Below are 18,068 nucleotides of genomic sequence, written 5' to 3'. Positions count from 1 at the left end.
CTTGGAGAAATATTGATATATTCTCATAGATTCACATCATATTTCTATAGACAGGAATAATATTTATTGAATTTATACCCAAATGCGTCGATGTAATCATTATGAGCGCTTCTTACTGAGATGTGCTGTGTTTTCAATTCATACCAATAGCCTGAGGGCGCTAATACTCCATATATGGAACATGAAGAAGAGCGATAATCATGTGACCTTCAAAGACGTCACTGATAGCAGCTACACACAAAGCTAACACAGAGATCGCTGTAATATGCAGATATAGACGTTTTGAAGACAATAAAAATGATTGCAATGATATTTGATTTGCCTGTGTTCTTCAAGCAATGCCAGGTATTTTTATAATAATAGATTATATTTATATTGTAATGCTAATCGATATAGACTTTATCATCGTGCATACTATAAATAATATATTTTCTGTCAGATTTTTTTTTTATCTGAAGCCAAATTCGATCACAGAAGATTATTTAAAACACTCGACTTGCGTTATAAAGTAAGTTTGGAGCACAAACATGGTTTTAATCTCATAAATGGTCGTGCTGGAGAGGTGTGAATGTGTGCATGGGGAGACTGAGACTGAATGGGGCTCGTTTGCACCACAAAACAATAGAGACAATAGACTGAATAGATTACTTAGATGATGACTAAACATCAGTAGCATTTTTAGAGTCTAATCAAAATAAAGTAATTTGACATGATCTTGAAAAACATTTAACTAAATACAGAGTTTTAGACTTATCATTTTCAGATTTTAAATATACCATGGTCACACATGTGGCTTTAGCTGCAGTGCATTTCTAGATTGCTACAGTGCCAACTTCAATTTTATTTTCATGAAGATGTTTCATACAAATACATTTCTAATAACTTTACAAAACTTTGAAGCTATAAAAAAAAAAAAATCATTATGACAATAATTAATTCTACATTTACAATAAATTACCAGGTGTCAGCTTTCAAATGAGATCATACTTGTGCTTTTAGTACAAAGGGTTCATGAACTGTATGTGTTTCAGTTTAGGTATGTCATTTCTGGGGATTTTTCAAAAGTGGGGCTGCAGCTTAACAGGTTAAGTTAAAATACTAGAGTAAATAAATTTGACATAAACCAGCTAAACTGATTTATTTTGAAATAAACAAAATTAAACTGTGTAAAAACTTTAATTAAATAAAGTAAAAAAAAAAAAAAAAAAACACAGTTTGTGTTTAAAAGAATATGCAAATTATGAGTGGGAGAGATATTTTGTGATATTTAAATAGACTTAAATCTGAATCAATAAAATACCACTTGCCACGTTATCATAATTTTAGACAGCAGCATGGTATGTGCATTGAAGCCCATGTCAGGGCTTACTATGTGCTTCAGCAACAGCTCGGCGGTGAGTTCAATAATGCAGTGATTTAGATTTGATTAATGTCTTTAAAACTCAAAGTGTCATTCATGCAGTTTTAACTGTTTGTTGTCTGAAGGTCAAAGATGAGAATGAACATAAAGGGACGTATGAGACGGTCAACATGTCCATTCCTCAAGTCAACTAAATCATCAAACATTACGTTCACTGTTTGTTCTATGATGTGATTTACTGAAAGCGTTTGTGTTATTCTACATATTATAGTGAGATATATGTCTGTTCTGTGTGTTAAATGTACAATAGGCTAATGTTTAGGAGTAGAAAGATGGTCATGTGACTTATTCTGTGGTCACTTCCAATGCAAAGCCATTAAAATCGCTCAATGTGAGTAGATACCAGCATATTCCCTTGTTCTTCCTCACTGTCCGCTTACCAGTCCTATTCAGAGAAAATGACAGCAGCTTCTCTCATCTATATGCTGCTGAAATGAGTTTGATTCTCAGATAAATTAAGCTCATGCACTAGTAATAATAATAATCGCTGCGGTTCAAACATTTACGGACAGAATCTGGAATATAGTCACAACTTTTTTTATTTAAAGGACAGTATAGTAAAGGGACAGGAAATAATTGGGAGAGGCAACACATCCCACACAAGCATCACAGTGTAAATTCTAGACCACGACTCTGTTCTCTTCATTCACCTTTATGTCTCTGCGCTGTTGGTGAATATCTGCTGGCTGCTGAGGCATGGAGGAGTTGCTGATGACAAATATCTGCCAAACGAACAAATTGGGTCATGGCAAACTTCCTTGCTCATGGAAAAGACACACCATACACAAAATCCAAAAACATACACTGTAGGATGCCACAGATGCATAACGCATGCTGGCAGTTCCAGTTTTATCACTAAACTTTAGATGAAAAGAAATGTCCTTCTGAAATGTCCTGGGGCCTCATTTATAAAACATGCCCTATGCACAGATTTGACCCTAGAGTGTCCGTACACTAAAATCCATGCCAACATTCATATTTATAAAAAACGATAATTGACATGGAAAAGTACTTAGCGCCACATGAGGGTCCAAGCAGACTAACGCTTTTTTTCTTGTGGCAGAGAGTCGGAGAACTGCAGGTATTTGGAAATTGAAGCAATTCTTGCTGCTAGCTGTTCTCAAGTAAAGGATCTGGATGTTGACTGGTGCCCTTTATATGTTAATGACATTAATTATGCCTCATTTATAAGATGGAGAACGTCTCTGTTACGTATGTAACCCTCGTGGGAGGGAACGGATACGTACAACGACGTACAGGCGTATTGGGATCGTGTCAAAGAGCTCCATTCTCCTTCGAGTGTAAACAGAACTAGCCAATTCACATTGGCGTGCAAGATTTGCATCTCGCGCTCCGCCCCGCAGCGCAGGTATAAATAAGGAAGTGGATGCAAGCACCAGTTGTTTTTCGCTGAGGAGCCGTGTCATGGAAGAATTCACATATGGGATCGCTGTAGGGATAACAACATATGGGACCCAGCATAGCACAGGTTCCACCAATGCATACAAGTGTTAGGCCTGGCACTGGACGCTCCGCCACATCTGGAGGAAATCAACAGGGTTCGCCTAGACGGGGAACTCACCTGGAGCAAAGGTAGCACACATATCCAGTCCATAGGAGGTGGATACCATATGCCCCAGGAGCCTCTGAAAATGTTTCAGTGGGGTCGCTGTCCTGCTCTTGAGTGTATTCAAACAGTTAAACACTGACCAAGCACGCTCATCTGTGAGTCCAACTCCATATCGAATAAAGAGATCCTCTGCACGGGGGAGAGTTTGCTCTTTTCCCAGTTGACCCGAAGTTCCAACTGGCTGAGGTGACTGAGCACCATGTCCCTGTGTATGCACAACTGCTCTCTCGACTGGGCCAGAATGAGCCAGTTATTGAGGTAGTTGAGAATGCGAGCACCATTCTCTCTCATGGGAGCAATGGCCACCTTCATAATGACGCAAGGTCGAAAGAGACAACCTGAAGGGTAGGACTTTTTACTGATATGCTCAACCCTCAAACAAAAAGTACAGGAAAGGCCAGTGTCGAGAAACACGAGTACGTGTCCTTCAGGCCGATCGCTGCAAACCAATCTCGGGGACGGATGCATCTGAAAATGCATTTCTGCGTCAACATCTTGAACGGGAGCCTGTGCAAGGCATGGTTCAAAAACTTGCAGGTCCAAGATCGGTCGTAACCCACCGTCTTTCTTCCGTACAATGAAGTACAGGCTATAGAAGCCGGTCTTCATATCGGCTGGAGGGACAGGCTCTATTGCGTCCTTCGCCAGTAGATTTTGGGTGGACGCCGGGCGAAATGAATCGCATAGCCGAGTCTGATGGTGCGGATGAGCCAGTTGGACGGGCTGGAGAGCATTAGCCAGGCTCCCAGACACTGTGCCAAAGGGATCAACAGAACCGCAGACATACCCACAGTGGGGCAGCGAGGTGGAAGACAAGGACCCAACTCGGAAGGCATAGCGGCCCGAAGTAGGTTCTGAGTGTGCTGTGCAACACTTACCTGACTCCACTGATTGGCAGGGGACGCACGCATGAGGAGGCATCACGTTCTCGAACCGCATCAGGCTGCCAGCTGGCGATGCAAGAGGGGGCTGATGATGGCAAGGCATAGTGTCGCACACCACCAACCTCACCCTTTTGGGACCCAGGAACAGAGGAAATTGCTCTTTTATTGATAATTTGGGTACCACTGGCTTTGGGGCCAGCGGCAGAACACAAACAGACAAACTGAACAAAAGATTCTCCACCCCGCCCTCCTCTGGGGGAGGGAGTGATGCGGTCACCATCTCTCAAAGAGCTACTTCCTCCATCCCTGGGTCACCCGTCTCAGGGCTGCTTGTACTTACATTTGCCACTTGGTTTGGCAGAGGCTGGGACGGGCTGGGCGACCTTCCTGCGGCCGACTCCACGCTGATGCCAGGGTGAAGGATGTCTAGCGGGAGCGGAGGCAGCGGCAGGAGGACACCCTCGGCGGAGGATCTACGACCGGCAGGCGGGTGCATGGCAGGATGTGCCGGATCACCTCCGTCTGTCTCTGAGTGTTAGAGAACTGCTGGGCGAGGTTCGCCGAAGAGGCCGGCCTGGGAAATGGGGCAGTCCAGTAACCGATACTTGTCGGTCTCCCTCATGTCTGCCAGGTTCAGCTAGAGATGGCGCTCCTGGACCACAATTGTGGACACCACCTGACCAACTGAACGTGCAGGAACATTAGTCGCCCGGAGAGCGAGGTCAGTTGCCACACGGAGCTCACCCATGAGCACACGGTCAGGGCTACCGTTGTGCATGTCCATGAGTGCTTTGGCCTGATGGACCTGAAGCAGCACCATGGCATGCAGGGAGGAAGCAGCCTGTCCACAGGCTCTGTAAGCCTTGCCCTTGAGAACGGACGAGAACTTACAGGCCTTGGATGGATGGCGCGGATTATCCCTCCAGGAAGTGGCGGTCTCTGGACACAGTTGCAATCGTGACAGACCACTTAACCGGAGGAATACCGACGTATCCCTTGGCCACTCCACCGTCAAGGATAGTGAGGGGGGAGGAGGTACCAGCTCTGTTTCGGGCAGAAAAAGGTGCCGTCCACGACCTGGTAACCTCCTCAAGCACTTCAGGGAAGAAGGCCACATGGAAGGAGCCAGTACGATCAGCCAGAAGCTCCACAGCTTGCAGTGTTTGAGAGGAGTGAGGGGCCCACAGGGATTGGGTACCGGGTGGGGGAAGCCCTCACTGTGATCCTCTAATCACCTTGGCTATTCGTTAAAGTAGCCCTTTCTGGGGATGGCCAGAAGAGGAAATAGATCGAGGCATTGGTAAGGGGACTCTACATCGCCCACAGTGGGAACATGAGAGCGTTCTGAATGCCCAGGCACGTGATAGTGATTGTGACTGTCAGCCTGCGCCAGGGAACGACCACATCCAGAAACACACGGGTGAAATGACATGTTGAAAAAGACGCAGTTACACCCGTGATTGCTCTTTCAGGAATTAGCTCTCTCTTAGTGCTGAAGCACACTGGGGAAATAGCCGCGGCAACACTGGCAGGGAATGATCCAGCCTGCTACAGTAAGCACTCACTCAGCTGTTATTAAAACAGCGATCTCTTTGAAGACACCCTCGAAACAACCAAAGTGTTGTGAAACAGCAGTTGAGAGCTGTGAGCTCGCGACCACTGCTGCGTGCGCTGTCACACTAACACCTGGAGGGGCTTGTTCCTGAAGAGCGCTCGACACACTCGTTGAATTCACCACTCTCAGAGACTGCATACAGTTGAAGTGTTCGGCTCTTAAGCAAAAACAACTGGTGCTTGCATCCTCTTCCTTATTTATACCTGCGCTGCGGGGCGGAGCGCGAGATGCAAATCTTACACGCCAATTTGCATTGGCTCATTCTGTTTACACTCAAAGATGATTGGGGCTCTCACGTCGGTACATTGAACATGACTGACTAAAAGGGAACTGAGGGGCTGTGTACAAGACACCATTTTTAACTAAAAACTGAAATCTTTTTTTGCGTTTTGGCCGTTCATTTACACAACAACAGCATTTTGGAGGCCTTAGAACACAAACTTTTGAAACGGTATTCAAAGTGCAAGTTTTTGAAAATAGACCATTATCATCTCCGCGTAAACAACAAAATCGCGGATTTTTGAAAATGGTGACGTGTATTACATGTTCAGTGTATAGGCATGCGCGTTTGCCGTGCGTGCTCTGTGAAAGATTGCGTATGTGCGCAGGAGCGTAGTGTTTGTTTAAAAAATTACATCGCCAACTACTGACCTAGCTGCATAATACAGCGTTTTAAGTTGTTTTCGCGGATCCGTGTAAATGGGGATTGTTTTGACAGCGTTGTCATCTGTACAAAGAAAAAAACTTTCCGTTTTTTTTTTTTTTTTTTACAGCGCTGTCATGTAAACGTACCCATGTACCAATGTAGAAACCTTTTTATCATACTACTAATATGCTATTTATTACCACACTACTCACCTGAGGGGTACAGCAGTCATTGGCTTTGCAGGTGGATGCTGACAGATATATAGAAACAACAAACTCAAGAAGGGTGAACACGAACAATACGCCAACAATGCCCTTGGAAAGTTTCACAAAAAGATTATAATTAAAAATCATTTAAAAATAATTATAAGTCATTGACACAAATAAAAACAACTACATAAATTACAATTATACAGTAGTCTAGTATGAACTGTATAATCTATGTCAAAATTCTAGGTCTAGCAATCTTTGCTAAAACCAATAATTGTGGTATAAAATAATAGTAGACACAGCTAGTAGCCATTTTAAACTGCTAATTCTGAAATGGTGGGCAAAAGAGTGGACATAAAATGGAAATAGTTGAAAATTTAATTGTAGCATTACTTAGATCCAGTGACCACACAGTGACATTATTAAAAAAAGAATACATCAAATTGAGTAGAGAAGTAAGTAACATACAGAACGTTCGCTGCAATTGTATGGACTCCATACAACCACATCCACTAAAATTATAATCATGGCAATCCCTGCGGTCACAGCACTGGCAGTATTCATTCCATATGAACCTCTCATCTAAAGACAAGGGGGAAACAGGTAATACATAAACAACTTTAGTTTTCCTTAAAGCAGAAAATGACAAATAATATGGAACATGGTAGAAACAAATTACACATACCAAACACACACTAGATGTTGAATTAATTTTGTCTTCTGCTGCAATGCAAAGTGAGCCAGCAATGATGTACTGAGAGGAGAACGGCAAAACATGAGGTTTGCATTAGAACATTTAGCTATAATAGACATGAATATACAGTATATATATGACACAATACAATTATACAACTGTGTAAATAGACTTACGATGAGAGATCCCCAGTAATAAATACCACTTAAGACAGCGGCAGAGCTTCCATTCGATGTTAAAACAGTGCCAAACAGTATTGTCACCGGGTGACGAATGGGAACTTCGAATAGAGAACAAGTCCCCCTGGGGAAACATTTCCGGTGTGACAACAGGCCGGTTCCGGCGGCCTGTCATGGCCGCCTATGTTGATGAGTAACAGCTGCAGTGGATAATCAAGCAGCTATAGGAGGATCTTTGTTGACATCTTTGTACGCATGCGCGAGTGGTTGTGTGGCAACAAAACAAACAGTATTGCGGGCAGTAAAGACGCGACGAGCATTTTCAAGAGAGTTAGCGGGCGAAATCCACAATATATAAGCACTTTAACATCTGAAGACCGGAGGAGGTTTGGAGAGAAGCTCAAAATTTGTATTGGTGACAAAATCGAAGTTATTCAAAGCCCATATGAGATCTGGGATGACAAAAAACGTTGGTCCGACTTGCCCGTGTCTTGGCCACCAATCTGCTGGGGAGACATTTATTCTTATTTAATAGAAACCCCTGGACCCTTCACTCATGAAAGATTAAAGGCTTTCAAAAGTCTGGAGGCCTATGATTATTTTGTTTTTTCAAAAAGTTGGGCCGATCTTTTCTGCCAAACAGAAAGCAGTGATCGTGCTAAAAGCAGAGGTTAGAACAGCCTTTTCTTTTGCTTTTAAGTTTTGCGATCCAGAATAGCCCATTTTGATGTGAGGAACATAGTAGTCTGGGTGCTGTGGATCGCGGTTTGGGACACCTGAATCAGAACGCGAAAACATATGACTCGGTTGATTTGACTCAGTTTTATTATTTTTTTTATTCAATCTTCTATAAATACATAGTCACTAAGACTTAGGCCTACCATGAACAAAATGAGCCTCACAAACTCGATCAGTAACGTTAGCTGCAGGAATCCAGGCTTTCTTCGGAGCGTCCAGGTTCAATCGCCTAATTGCACGCAACCATTTCTTTCGTTTTTCGCGATCCTTTTCGGAGGGAATTCGAAAAAACGTTTTATCAGGCCCCCAACGAGCCGTACTCGACCACACAGCAAGAGTGAACCATCCTCTTCTCTAAATCCTCCTCCAAACGTGCAAAACAATCAAATTACAGGTATCTAGCGGTGTTTCCTGCCACACGATTCCCATGATGCAACGCGACAAACATAAACAATGACGTCACAAAAGATCCGCCTATTGGAGCGTGTGTTGGGAACGGGTGATTTAAAAGAGCGGCCGTTTGAAGAGACAGGGCGTGTGCAGGCAAGCAGAGCGGTCTCGATTAAAGTTGAGGTTACAGGAAGACGAGAGGCAGAGGCGGCGGGACAGCAGCAGAAGTAAAGATGGTTGGTGTGGCGAAGGAAACGAGTGTGTTCTGAATAACAGATTGTTGGTCGAACTTGGTGTCTCCCTTTTGAAAGTATCATCATAGTGGATTTGCCGGCCCCGACGAGCTGAAGTGAAGGTACACTTTTCACTGTTAAGCGGTGTGTCACTGCAGTGTTTGACGATTGAAGTGAGCACATGTGAGGATTTAAAGTGGTTTGATGCATGCACGAGTATGGGAAAGTTTGATGTTACCAGCACTCTGAAAGCTTAGTCGGAGATCGTCTAGTCCGGTGGGGTACCAAGAATTAATGTGAACGTAGAGAACCTGTTATCCGCCACTGCATTCTGCCATTGCTGCCCTGTGGTAAGAAGACTCAGTTATTAACTGCTGGATTCTGTACTCACTATTGCTGTTCTGTGAACGTAGAGAACCTGTTATCCGCCGCTGCATGCAGCCATTGCTGCCCTGTGGTAAGAAGACTCAGTTATTAACTGCTGGATTCTGTACTCACCATTGCTGTTCTGTGAACATAGAGAACCTGTTATCTGCTGCCGCATGCTGCTGCTGTCCTGCGAAAGGAAGGTGACCATCAGTTATCTGATGCTGTCCTGTGAAAAGAGAAAGCCCATTGTCTGCTGCTACCCACCTGTAGTCCCTTGTGTCCTGTCCACCATCTACTGCTGACTACTGCATTTCATCTGAACGGTCATCGCCTTCTGCCTATTGTATATTGTTCATTGCTCACCACAAGAAGGTCCTGGTCCTTCATCCAATCCCCGTTGTCCTGTGAAAGAGAGGTGACACTCAGTTATCTGATGCTGTCCTGTGAGAAGAGAAACCCCACCGTCTGCCGACCCTTACCTCTAGCCTCTTGTGTCCTGCTCACTACTTACGTTGGTCTGCTGTCTGCCATCTGAAGGTCCCGGCCCCTGGACCAATCCGTCCCCCTTAAAACTCATTTTTAGATACACATACTGTATAAAATTGTTATGGTTTTTGAAAAGTGTCTCACCCCAAGTGCTTTTGTTTGGCTTTTCAGAAGCACCTCTCTCAGCACCTGCTGAACATTAACAGGCACAGATAGTCCTGCTGGTGCGGTGTTGGACATTCTTGAGAACAGTAATTGGAATTGAAATGGACCTGTACAAAGTCATATTTAAAGGATATCATATTAAAAAAGGGTCTTGTTAAAAAAATTCAAAATTAAAATGTTTAGCATTATTATGTCTAGTAGCTAACATTAAAATGTTGTGCATTGGATGTAACTAGAATAACTCTAGACCACGATAAAATTAGAATCTTCACACATCACATAATATAATAAACAGCTCACGTAGATAAGTTTACATTAAAGGCATTTAGCAGATGCTATTTTCAAGATAAACTTGGATACACTTGTTACCAATAAAAAAATGCAGGATGAAATATAATTGTTTTACCTAAAACAGCTTGCCCTCTTCAGTTGTTATTTGGCGCTCTGCTCTGTAGGTTTTAGTTCACTCTTCTGAGACGGGACAAGACTAGTCAGTAGTCTATACAAGATACACAATATCAAAAACTATTTATGACCCTATATTTATGACCGTTTGCGTTTGTGACCTTTTGATCTTCCGTTTCCGGAGTGTTTGTGTGTTTATGACCCCCTATGTTGTGTGATCAGAGAGTGAATGTTTTTTCCAGGATGTCTTTTTTGTCTCTATCTGGTTAACGACCCCAGGTCGTTGAATTTATGATCAGAAGAGATATGGCAGAGGCTTTGTTTTCAGATTGCCTGGCATCCATCCATCCATAATGTCTGTGTGATATTGAAATGGTACAAATGAGTTTAAGAAATAAGAAGCATTGCTGATAAATAAAACATATAAAAATAGTGATTATATGAAATAAGATGAAATTTTATTAAGCATAAGTATTTTAAAGTTAGTGTTAATCTTTTAAACATGAGTCGAAGTGAACTTACCATTGTTGAAATCAGGCTGTCTTTCTCCCAAGGTTTAAAAAAAATAAAAAAATAAAAATAAAGCTATATAAATAAAGGTGACTTGCCTTGATTTATTATCATCAGGTGTCTTCAATAATGAAGTAATAAAGTTACGTTTAACACTTTGTAGTGTGGACACATATGAGGAGTGTTAATTTAACATTGGGGATTTTGTTGTGTATGTGTGCAAATTCTGGGAAAATGTGTGCTGAATGATAAGAAATGACCCTACATTACACAAGAAAGGACATTTTGTTCTCATTTTTCTCATTAAGAAAGTGAAAATGAAAAGAAACTTAAAGAAATGCCCACAATTAACCTCCTTCCTCGAGTACTTTGAAGTTCATCCAACAAATATTGAAAACTCAATTACATTTTATGACTTTGGTTGCACTTTATTTTATAGTACATGAACGTATGTGTACTTACTGGGTACTTACCTAAGAAATTACTGGGTAAAATAAGGTGACTACATGGGTTAAAGGGTTAGTTCACCCAAAAATGAAAATTCTGTCAGTAATTACTCACCCTCATGTTGTTCCAACCGCGTAAGACCTTCGTTCATCTTCGGAACACAAATTAAGATATTTTTGATGAAATCTGAGAGCTGATCACTTCTCCATAGACTGCTAGGTGGCCCAAACTTGCTGGCCCAGAAAAGTTATTAAAGAGATCGTTAATATAGTCCAAGTGACTACAGTGGCTCAATCTTAAGTATATCAAGCGACGAGAATACTTTTTGTGCGCAAAAACAAACAAAAATAACGACTTTATTCCACTATTCATTTCCTTCTCTCTGGGCCACTAGTTGGTTCGCGTAGTGTTTTTGCGCAGCGCGTCACACACATGACCAGCGTCGGCCAATAGTGAGCCTACGTGGTGACGTGTAACACAGACGCGCTGCGCAAAAACACTTACGAGGCCCAGAGAGAAGGAAATGAATAGTGGAATAAAGTCGTTATTTTTGTTTGTTTTTACGCACAAAAAGTATTCTCGTCGCTTGATATACTTAAGATTGAGCCACTTTAGATCAGGGATGGGCAACTGCAGTCCTGGAGGGCCACTGTCCTGCAGAGTATATCTCCAACCCTGATAAACTCTCCTGTCTGTAGCTTTCTAGTAATCCTGGAGACATTGATTAGCTGGCTCAGGTGTGTTTGATTAGGGTCCCAGATAGATAGCGACCATCAAAACAATGTTAAATCAATGTTAATGTGTACATTTTTGACTCAGCATCACTTTTGCTCCCACAATTAATGTAGACTTTTTTTAAGATTTCATCCAAAAAGCTATGGTAATGACACTGAATCATTGTTACAATGTGATTGGTTCAACATAATGTTTGCGCACTCAAAAAAATAAACACAACAACTATAACTGGCTTAAAGCCACACAACCTGAAATCAACTGCAAATAAAAGACAATACATATCTCAAGATCTCAGCAGAAGGTCTTTTTGACAACTAACAGAGGTTTAGGTGTTGATGTTTTATTGAAAATGTTTGGTCGCTATTGTGGTGATCAGTGTTCCTTTAGTTGGCCAGTTTGACTCTTGGCTTTTATGTGAGTGTGTGATAGTGATGTGAAGTTCTGATCATTTTACTGACTCTCTTGTTAGATCTCATTCATCAAAATGAACAAATCTTTTTTCGAGTCGTTTCGTTCTTTTAAAGGGCTTTAAATGTTATACTTTTAACAGGTGAATTCCCCGAACACATCCACCTACGCAATCTTGATCATATTCTGAATTAAGAAATCATTATAATGCAGTCAAGATAAAATATCATTATAAAAAAGTCATCAGGAGTCACCATAGTATAAAACCAGCATGCATTGTCATGCATGTCACCATTGTTGAGATTCGTTTGCTGATTCTTTATGTCTGTGTGTCTAAAAAAAAATCTATTATATCTAAAAAATTAAAAATAAATCTATTTAAAAGTCAAAATTCTTAACATTTGATCTGTTGCAAGAAAACAATATTCACTTTTGTTGAGGAGGAAAATTTGTTAATTATTCTACTTCTAATTATGCTGAAAACTGTTTCACCTGATTATCCTTGTTTCTGGCTTTCTTTGCAACAAATTATGTTTTTGGTAAACACTGCTGTGAAGACCAGAAACACACGTAAAAGCCAAGAGTCAAAATATCCAACTAAAGCAAACACTGATCACAATAATGGTGATTTTAAAACATCAACTACTAAACCTCTGTTAATTCTCCATCAAACAAAAAAAACTCTGCTGAGATCTTGAGAGATGTATTGTCTTCTTTTATTTGCAGTTGATTTCAGGCTGTGTGGCTTTAAGTCAGTTGTAATTGTTGTGTTTCATTTTCTGAGAGTGCAAGCATGGTGTTGAACCAACATCACATTGTAACATTGACTCAATATCATCACCATTGCTTTATGGATGAAATAAAAACAGGACAGTGGACAACAAGGACAGTGGCCCTCCAGGACCGCAGTTGCTCATCCCGGGTTGAGATCAAGCACACTTGCCTGTCTTTAGTAAAGTCAGCAATCCTGAAGACATTAATGAACGGGTTGATCAGGATTAAAGTTAATCTTGACAAGACATGGAGGTCATGTGTAGTTCCCAGCATGCTTTGCAAAGGACTGCATTAGGACAGTAAATATAGGGGTTAAGTTATTTTATATGTTTTCCAGTTTAGGGAAAGATGTTGGTAGTTTATGTTAATGATAAATGTGCAGTTATGTTGGATATTTAGAGGGCTTTCTGTTAATGAATGTTGTGGTTACCATTGTGTTGAAGAGTAGCGCATGTGCTCATGCAATTTTTGTGATGAATATCAGTTAATGATTATTCACTTTACTTTCATTATTACTTAGGCCTATTATGTTTGAATCTCTGTTTACTTATATTCTATAAATCGCTATTTGTATTCTCATTGTTATCTCACATACTGATTTGTACATTCTTGCAATCAGCAACAGATATGCCACTCCACTGATTATAGGAGTGATTCACAGCAGTGACAGATATAAATAGGTTTAAAACGTTTTTATAAAAACCTTTTATCTGTATCTTTACCTTTTATAGGGGCAATTTTGTCTTACCTATTTATGTAGCCTCTGCGTCATTTATTATGTCAAATTATTACATTTAATCAGTATTGTGTCTAAAGCCGGGTGCGCACTGTGTGATTTATTAGGGTTGAGCCTGATCAGTGCCTGGATGGGAGTCCTCCTGAGAAAACCAGGTTTCTGCTGGAAGAGGTGTTAGTGAGGCCAGTAGGGGGCGCTAACCCTATGGTCTGTGTGGGTCCTAACACCCCAGTGTAGTGACGGGGACACTATACTGTCAAAGAGCACCGTCCTTCGGATGTGACGTTAAATCGAGGTCCTGACTCTCTGTGGTCATTAAACATCCCATGGCACTTCTCGTAAAAGAGTAGGGGTGTAACCCCGGTGCCCTGGCCACATTCCACCCATTGGCTCTTGCCAATCATGGCCTCCTTATAACTCCTTATATTTTCTAGGCACCCCTTTTATACTTCCGGTTGCACTAGTAGTCATAGGCTGTCAATACGATTGGCGTGATTGGATAAGCTTTTTTAGACACCGGTACACGCAGAGGCGTTACCCATAGCGCCATCTACGCAGTGTGAGTTCCCTTTCGAAAGGGAACTACATTTAACGTCTAAAAAATATATATTTTAGTCAGAATTATTGTGCTTTGCCTGCTTGATATGCTGGATCTTGTTCTGTAAAGCTGTACAGAGACTCATTCACTCTCAGGACAAGCATTCCGCTTGGCTATGAGCGAGATATTGCTCATATATTTCATTCTTCAGGTCAATCATATACCTTGCAACCTTGCTTCGTTCCAGAATAAATCTGAGTTTTGTTTTTAATGAATGGATTACAAACTTAAGGTCAGTCTCTTGCCGCCACCTACTGGCGTAACTATGTAACCTGCACTTAAGTCGTTGATAAATCTCTGTCATTAACATTCTGTTTCTCAATACCAGTTACTCTAACATTATAATATAAAACATTATTTATGGAACAATAATAGCAATAAAATATTATGTTATTAGTTGGAAGTGTAATTTTGAATACCATATGTGACACTGGATCACAAAACCAGTCTTATATACCAGGTATATTTGTGGCAATAGCCAATAAAACATTGTATGGGTCAAAATTATAGATTTTTCTTTTATGCCAAAAAACATTAGGATATTAAGTAAAGATCATGTTCCATGAAGATATTTTGTAAATTTCCCACCTTAAATATATAAAACATTTATTTTTGTGAATGGATGCAGCACTATCGCCAATAGAAATGGACAACTTTAAAGGCGATTTTCTCAGTATTTAGATTTTTCTGTACCCTCAGATTCCAGATTTTCAAATAGTTGTATCTCTAATCCATAAATATCTCCTATCCTAACAAACCATACATCAATGGAAAGATTATGTATTCAGCTTTCCGATGATGTATAAATCTCAATAAATAAAAAAAAGACCCATAAGACTGGTTTTGTGGTCCAGGGTCACATATATCCATCATTTGAGTTTTTTCTTTAAAATGCAAATGCAAACAAGTCATAAGATTGCAATATAATTACTTTATTATTTAAAATTAAATGCTTTACATTTTACAAATGAAATCCCTTGTTTTCTTCTGTTATTACATCTTTTAATAAGAACGGTATGAGGAGTCTATGCCCTCTTTTTATTGGTTGTTTTATATACACTGAACGTTAGAGCTTTGTTAATGATCCCCACAGTCATTGCATACTTTGCATGTGCTGCACTTTATTTGTACCGTTTTGTTTTATCAGTTTATTTGTATCTATCCATTTACCTTTTTTTTTTTTTGAATTATTTGAAAGCTAATAAAGACATTGTTTTGAAAAGCTTGTTGAATTGCACTACTCGAAAAAAAATATGCATTGCATTAACCGTGCAGGCATTTTAATGCATTGTATTTTTAGTGCTTGCATTTTTATGGGCTGAAATTCAACATTGTTGTATATTTTAGCTGTGAATATTTCAATTCAAAACATTTCACACATTTTCATTATTAAAAATTTAATGATCCATATTTACCTTTCAGATCCATTATATTTCACTTTACAAATTCAGTGGTTTAAATCCAACAGAATATTCAACATTTCACATCCAGGAACGCCAGGAATATCAATGGTTTGCCGATTCATAATCTCCATCTGCTGTTAGTCGACCTCACCAGCAGGGGGTGCAAGTGTGGCTATTGATGAAGAAAACTATAAAGCAACAGTAGGGAGAGTCATAAAAACGGTTTTACAGAAATGGAGCAAGCAGTAAGTATTTGTGATGATTATCAGGGCCAGTATATGGAAAAGCTGATAAAGACATAAAGCCGTCTCTATAGTTACATACGACATAGTAAGGGCAATAAAGCTAATGTAATGGTCAGAATAACCAACTCAACATCTTAGTTTGTCACTAAACATTGCTACAAACTGAAAAGAAATGAAATATGCTTGGCCGAAAAAGAAATAATAATTAATAAAGGTGATTTACAGGTTCTCGACTGGACCAAAGATTTTATGTGGGCTCAATAACCAAGGAAAAACTCTAGTACCCAAAATTTGTCAGATGCGAATGTAACCATTTTATTTTTGTACCATCATAGTATTAAAACCCAGGGGGGACAGGAGGTTGATGCAATCATGACAGGTACAATTCATCTGACCATGTATTTGAAATGAATGGAATAATACATCAACGGACATTGTAATATATTCAGCAGTGGTTTCAAAGGTTGTTAAATACATACATTAAATCAGCTCATGTGATCACCTAACATGCATAATTTCAGTGCACAGCAAACCTCAAAGCCATATAAATATCCATTAATATAGGTTCAGGAAACAAGCATATGTGGAGAAGTAGAACTGTGTGTTTGGAGTGAGAACTGTTACCGAATAGGCTTGTTTGAGATGCGTCTTGCCTAGCCTGAAATATATGCGAGCGGCTGCAGTGAGGAGAGGAGTGAAAAAAGCGCAGGCAAGCCGGACAGATCTCTCTTCGCACAGTGGATCCACGACGTGTGGATCTCCTACGAGATCAAAGGCGGATATTGCGGGATTCACGCTTGTGCACGGTGCTGTTAATAAACTGGATGTAATTTAAATTCTGTTGCTTTTATATGAAAATAAATATGATGAACAAGACACCCAAAGAACTTATCTAATTCCATTCCAAATACATCTTTATCAGTAATTTTTACTTCAATACAAACATATGTTTATATATATATATTTTTTTTTTTTTTTTTTTTTTTTTTTATAAAATGACATCACATAACCCATATAGAGATCACTGTCAGAAAGTTTAGGAATATTCACTCATAATTTATACACATAAAAACATGATATCAGAGTTTTAAAATCAAACATTTTAAAAGAGAACAATTACATCACGGTTGTTTAAACCAATGAGCATTAAGCTGTGTCGTCAGCAAGTCGTCTCCCATCATGCTACTGATCAGCGCAGTCGGTGGAGAGCAACTGCAGAATCCGACACGACCGCCTCGCCGTCGCCAGAGTTTTTAGACATTCGTCAGCATGACATCAGAGCAAGGTGGACCGCACTCGACACATTTATAATCACCGGTGATCGGTTCTGCGCAGATTTTACTCATCTCAAACAAGCCTAATGTCAAGTCAAAAGTCAAAGTTTGAGATCTGTGAGTGGAATTGATGGGAAAACATCTCAAGCTTTGCTTTTTCATTTTTATCTTTATATTTCTTTGTTGACATTCATTTTTTGCAGATTATATTGTTAAAATTTAAATATATAGAGCAGGTAATTATAAACACTTTATATTGTTCCTGTAATGAGTAATGAATGTGGGGAAAGTTCAAATCTATACATAAATGATAAATATATATATATAATTAAATTGATATAATGACAGCCTAAATATTAATGAAGTTTGAAACTTGTCATGTTAAATAATGCTGCTGCTCTTTATTTTTAAGTTTTATGGCCATTGTCAGTTTCTGTACATACAAAACTAAAATATGGTAACAATCTAATTACTTCATTGCAATTAATATCCCAGATAGCATAACATCTCCAAGATGTCTGTTAAAAGAGCGGTTCATCTTTTCTTTTATCATCATGTTTATTGAATAAACATCTTTAAAAAGTCAGTTTTACATACATTCTAAATCATAAACATCTTAAAGACATATTCTTGATGTCTATTTAACATCTGACAGGAAACGTCTCATAGACACATTGCAGATGAGCAAAGACTCTTAAAAATGCGTCATCCAGATGAAAACACACACATCAAATAGAGGTCTCTGAGATGTACATGTGCTATCAGGCCTATATTTACATTCATATGGACATATTATGGTAGTTATTTACCTGTTTCATTAGTGTATTTGTATTGATGTTTTATCCATGTCACGTGAGAAATAACAGTATTGTCTT

At 39.8% G+C, this 18,068-nt stretch overlaps 2 protein-coding genes across 3 annotated transcripts in view; one reads left to right on the top strand and one right to left on the bottom strand.

The window, feature by feature from the left end:
• Nucleotides 1–18,068, top strand: part of LOC309498863 (uncharacterized protein) — a 149,665-nt gene that overhangs the window by 90,129 nt on the left and 41,468 nt on the right. The gene's annotated exons all lie outside the window — the stretch shown is intronic.
• LOC309508732 (membrane-spanning 4-domains subfamily A member 4A-like) lies at nucleotides 1,962–7,318 on the bottom strand. Its single transcript, XM_082183197.1, has 5 exons — nucleotides 7,275–7,318; nucleotides 7,090–7,158; nucleotides 6,873–6,986; nucleotides 6,408–6,509; nucleotides 1,962–2,142 (listed from the first exon to the last, which is right to left on the bottom strand). Exons 3-5 carry the CDS (start codon nucleotides 6,984–6,986, stop codon nucleotides 2,041–2,043), a joined length of 318 nt encoding a protein of 105 aa, XP_082039323.1. The 5' UTR covers nucleotides 7,090–7,158; nucleotides 7,275–7,318; the 3' UTR covers nucleotides 1,962–2,040.

This window comes from Leuciscus leuciscus (assembly GCF_965113295.1).
Source record: "Leuciscus leuciscus genome assembly, chromosome: 1".
NCBI lineage: Eukaryota > Metazoa > Chordata > Actinopteri > Cypriniformes > Leuciscidae > Leuciscus > Leuciscus leuciscus.
This window is presented reverse-complemented; position numbering and strand designations above follow the sequence as displayed.

Excerpts from the sequence above, each read along its gene's own strand:
- LOC309508732 (XM_082183197.1), bottom strand. The coding sequence starts at position 6,986 with ATGAGAGGTTCATATGGAATGAATACTGCCAGTGCTGTGACCGCAGGG. Across the intron at positions 6,510-6,872 it reads ACAATTGCAGCGAACGTTCT|GGCATTGTTGGCGTATTGTT; the intron begins GTATGTTACTTA and ends AAACTTTCCAAG. Across the intron at positions 2,143-6,407 it reads ATGACTGCTGTACCCCTCAG|ATATTTGTCATCAGCAACTC; the intron begins GTGAGTAGTGTG and ends TTCGTTTGGCAG.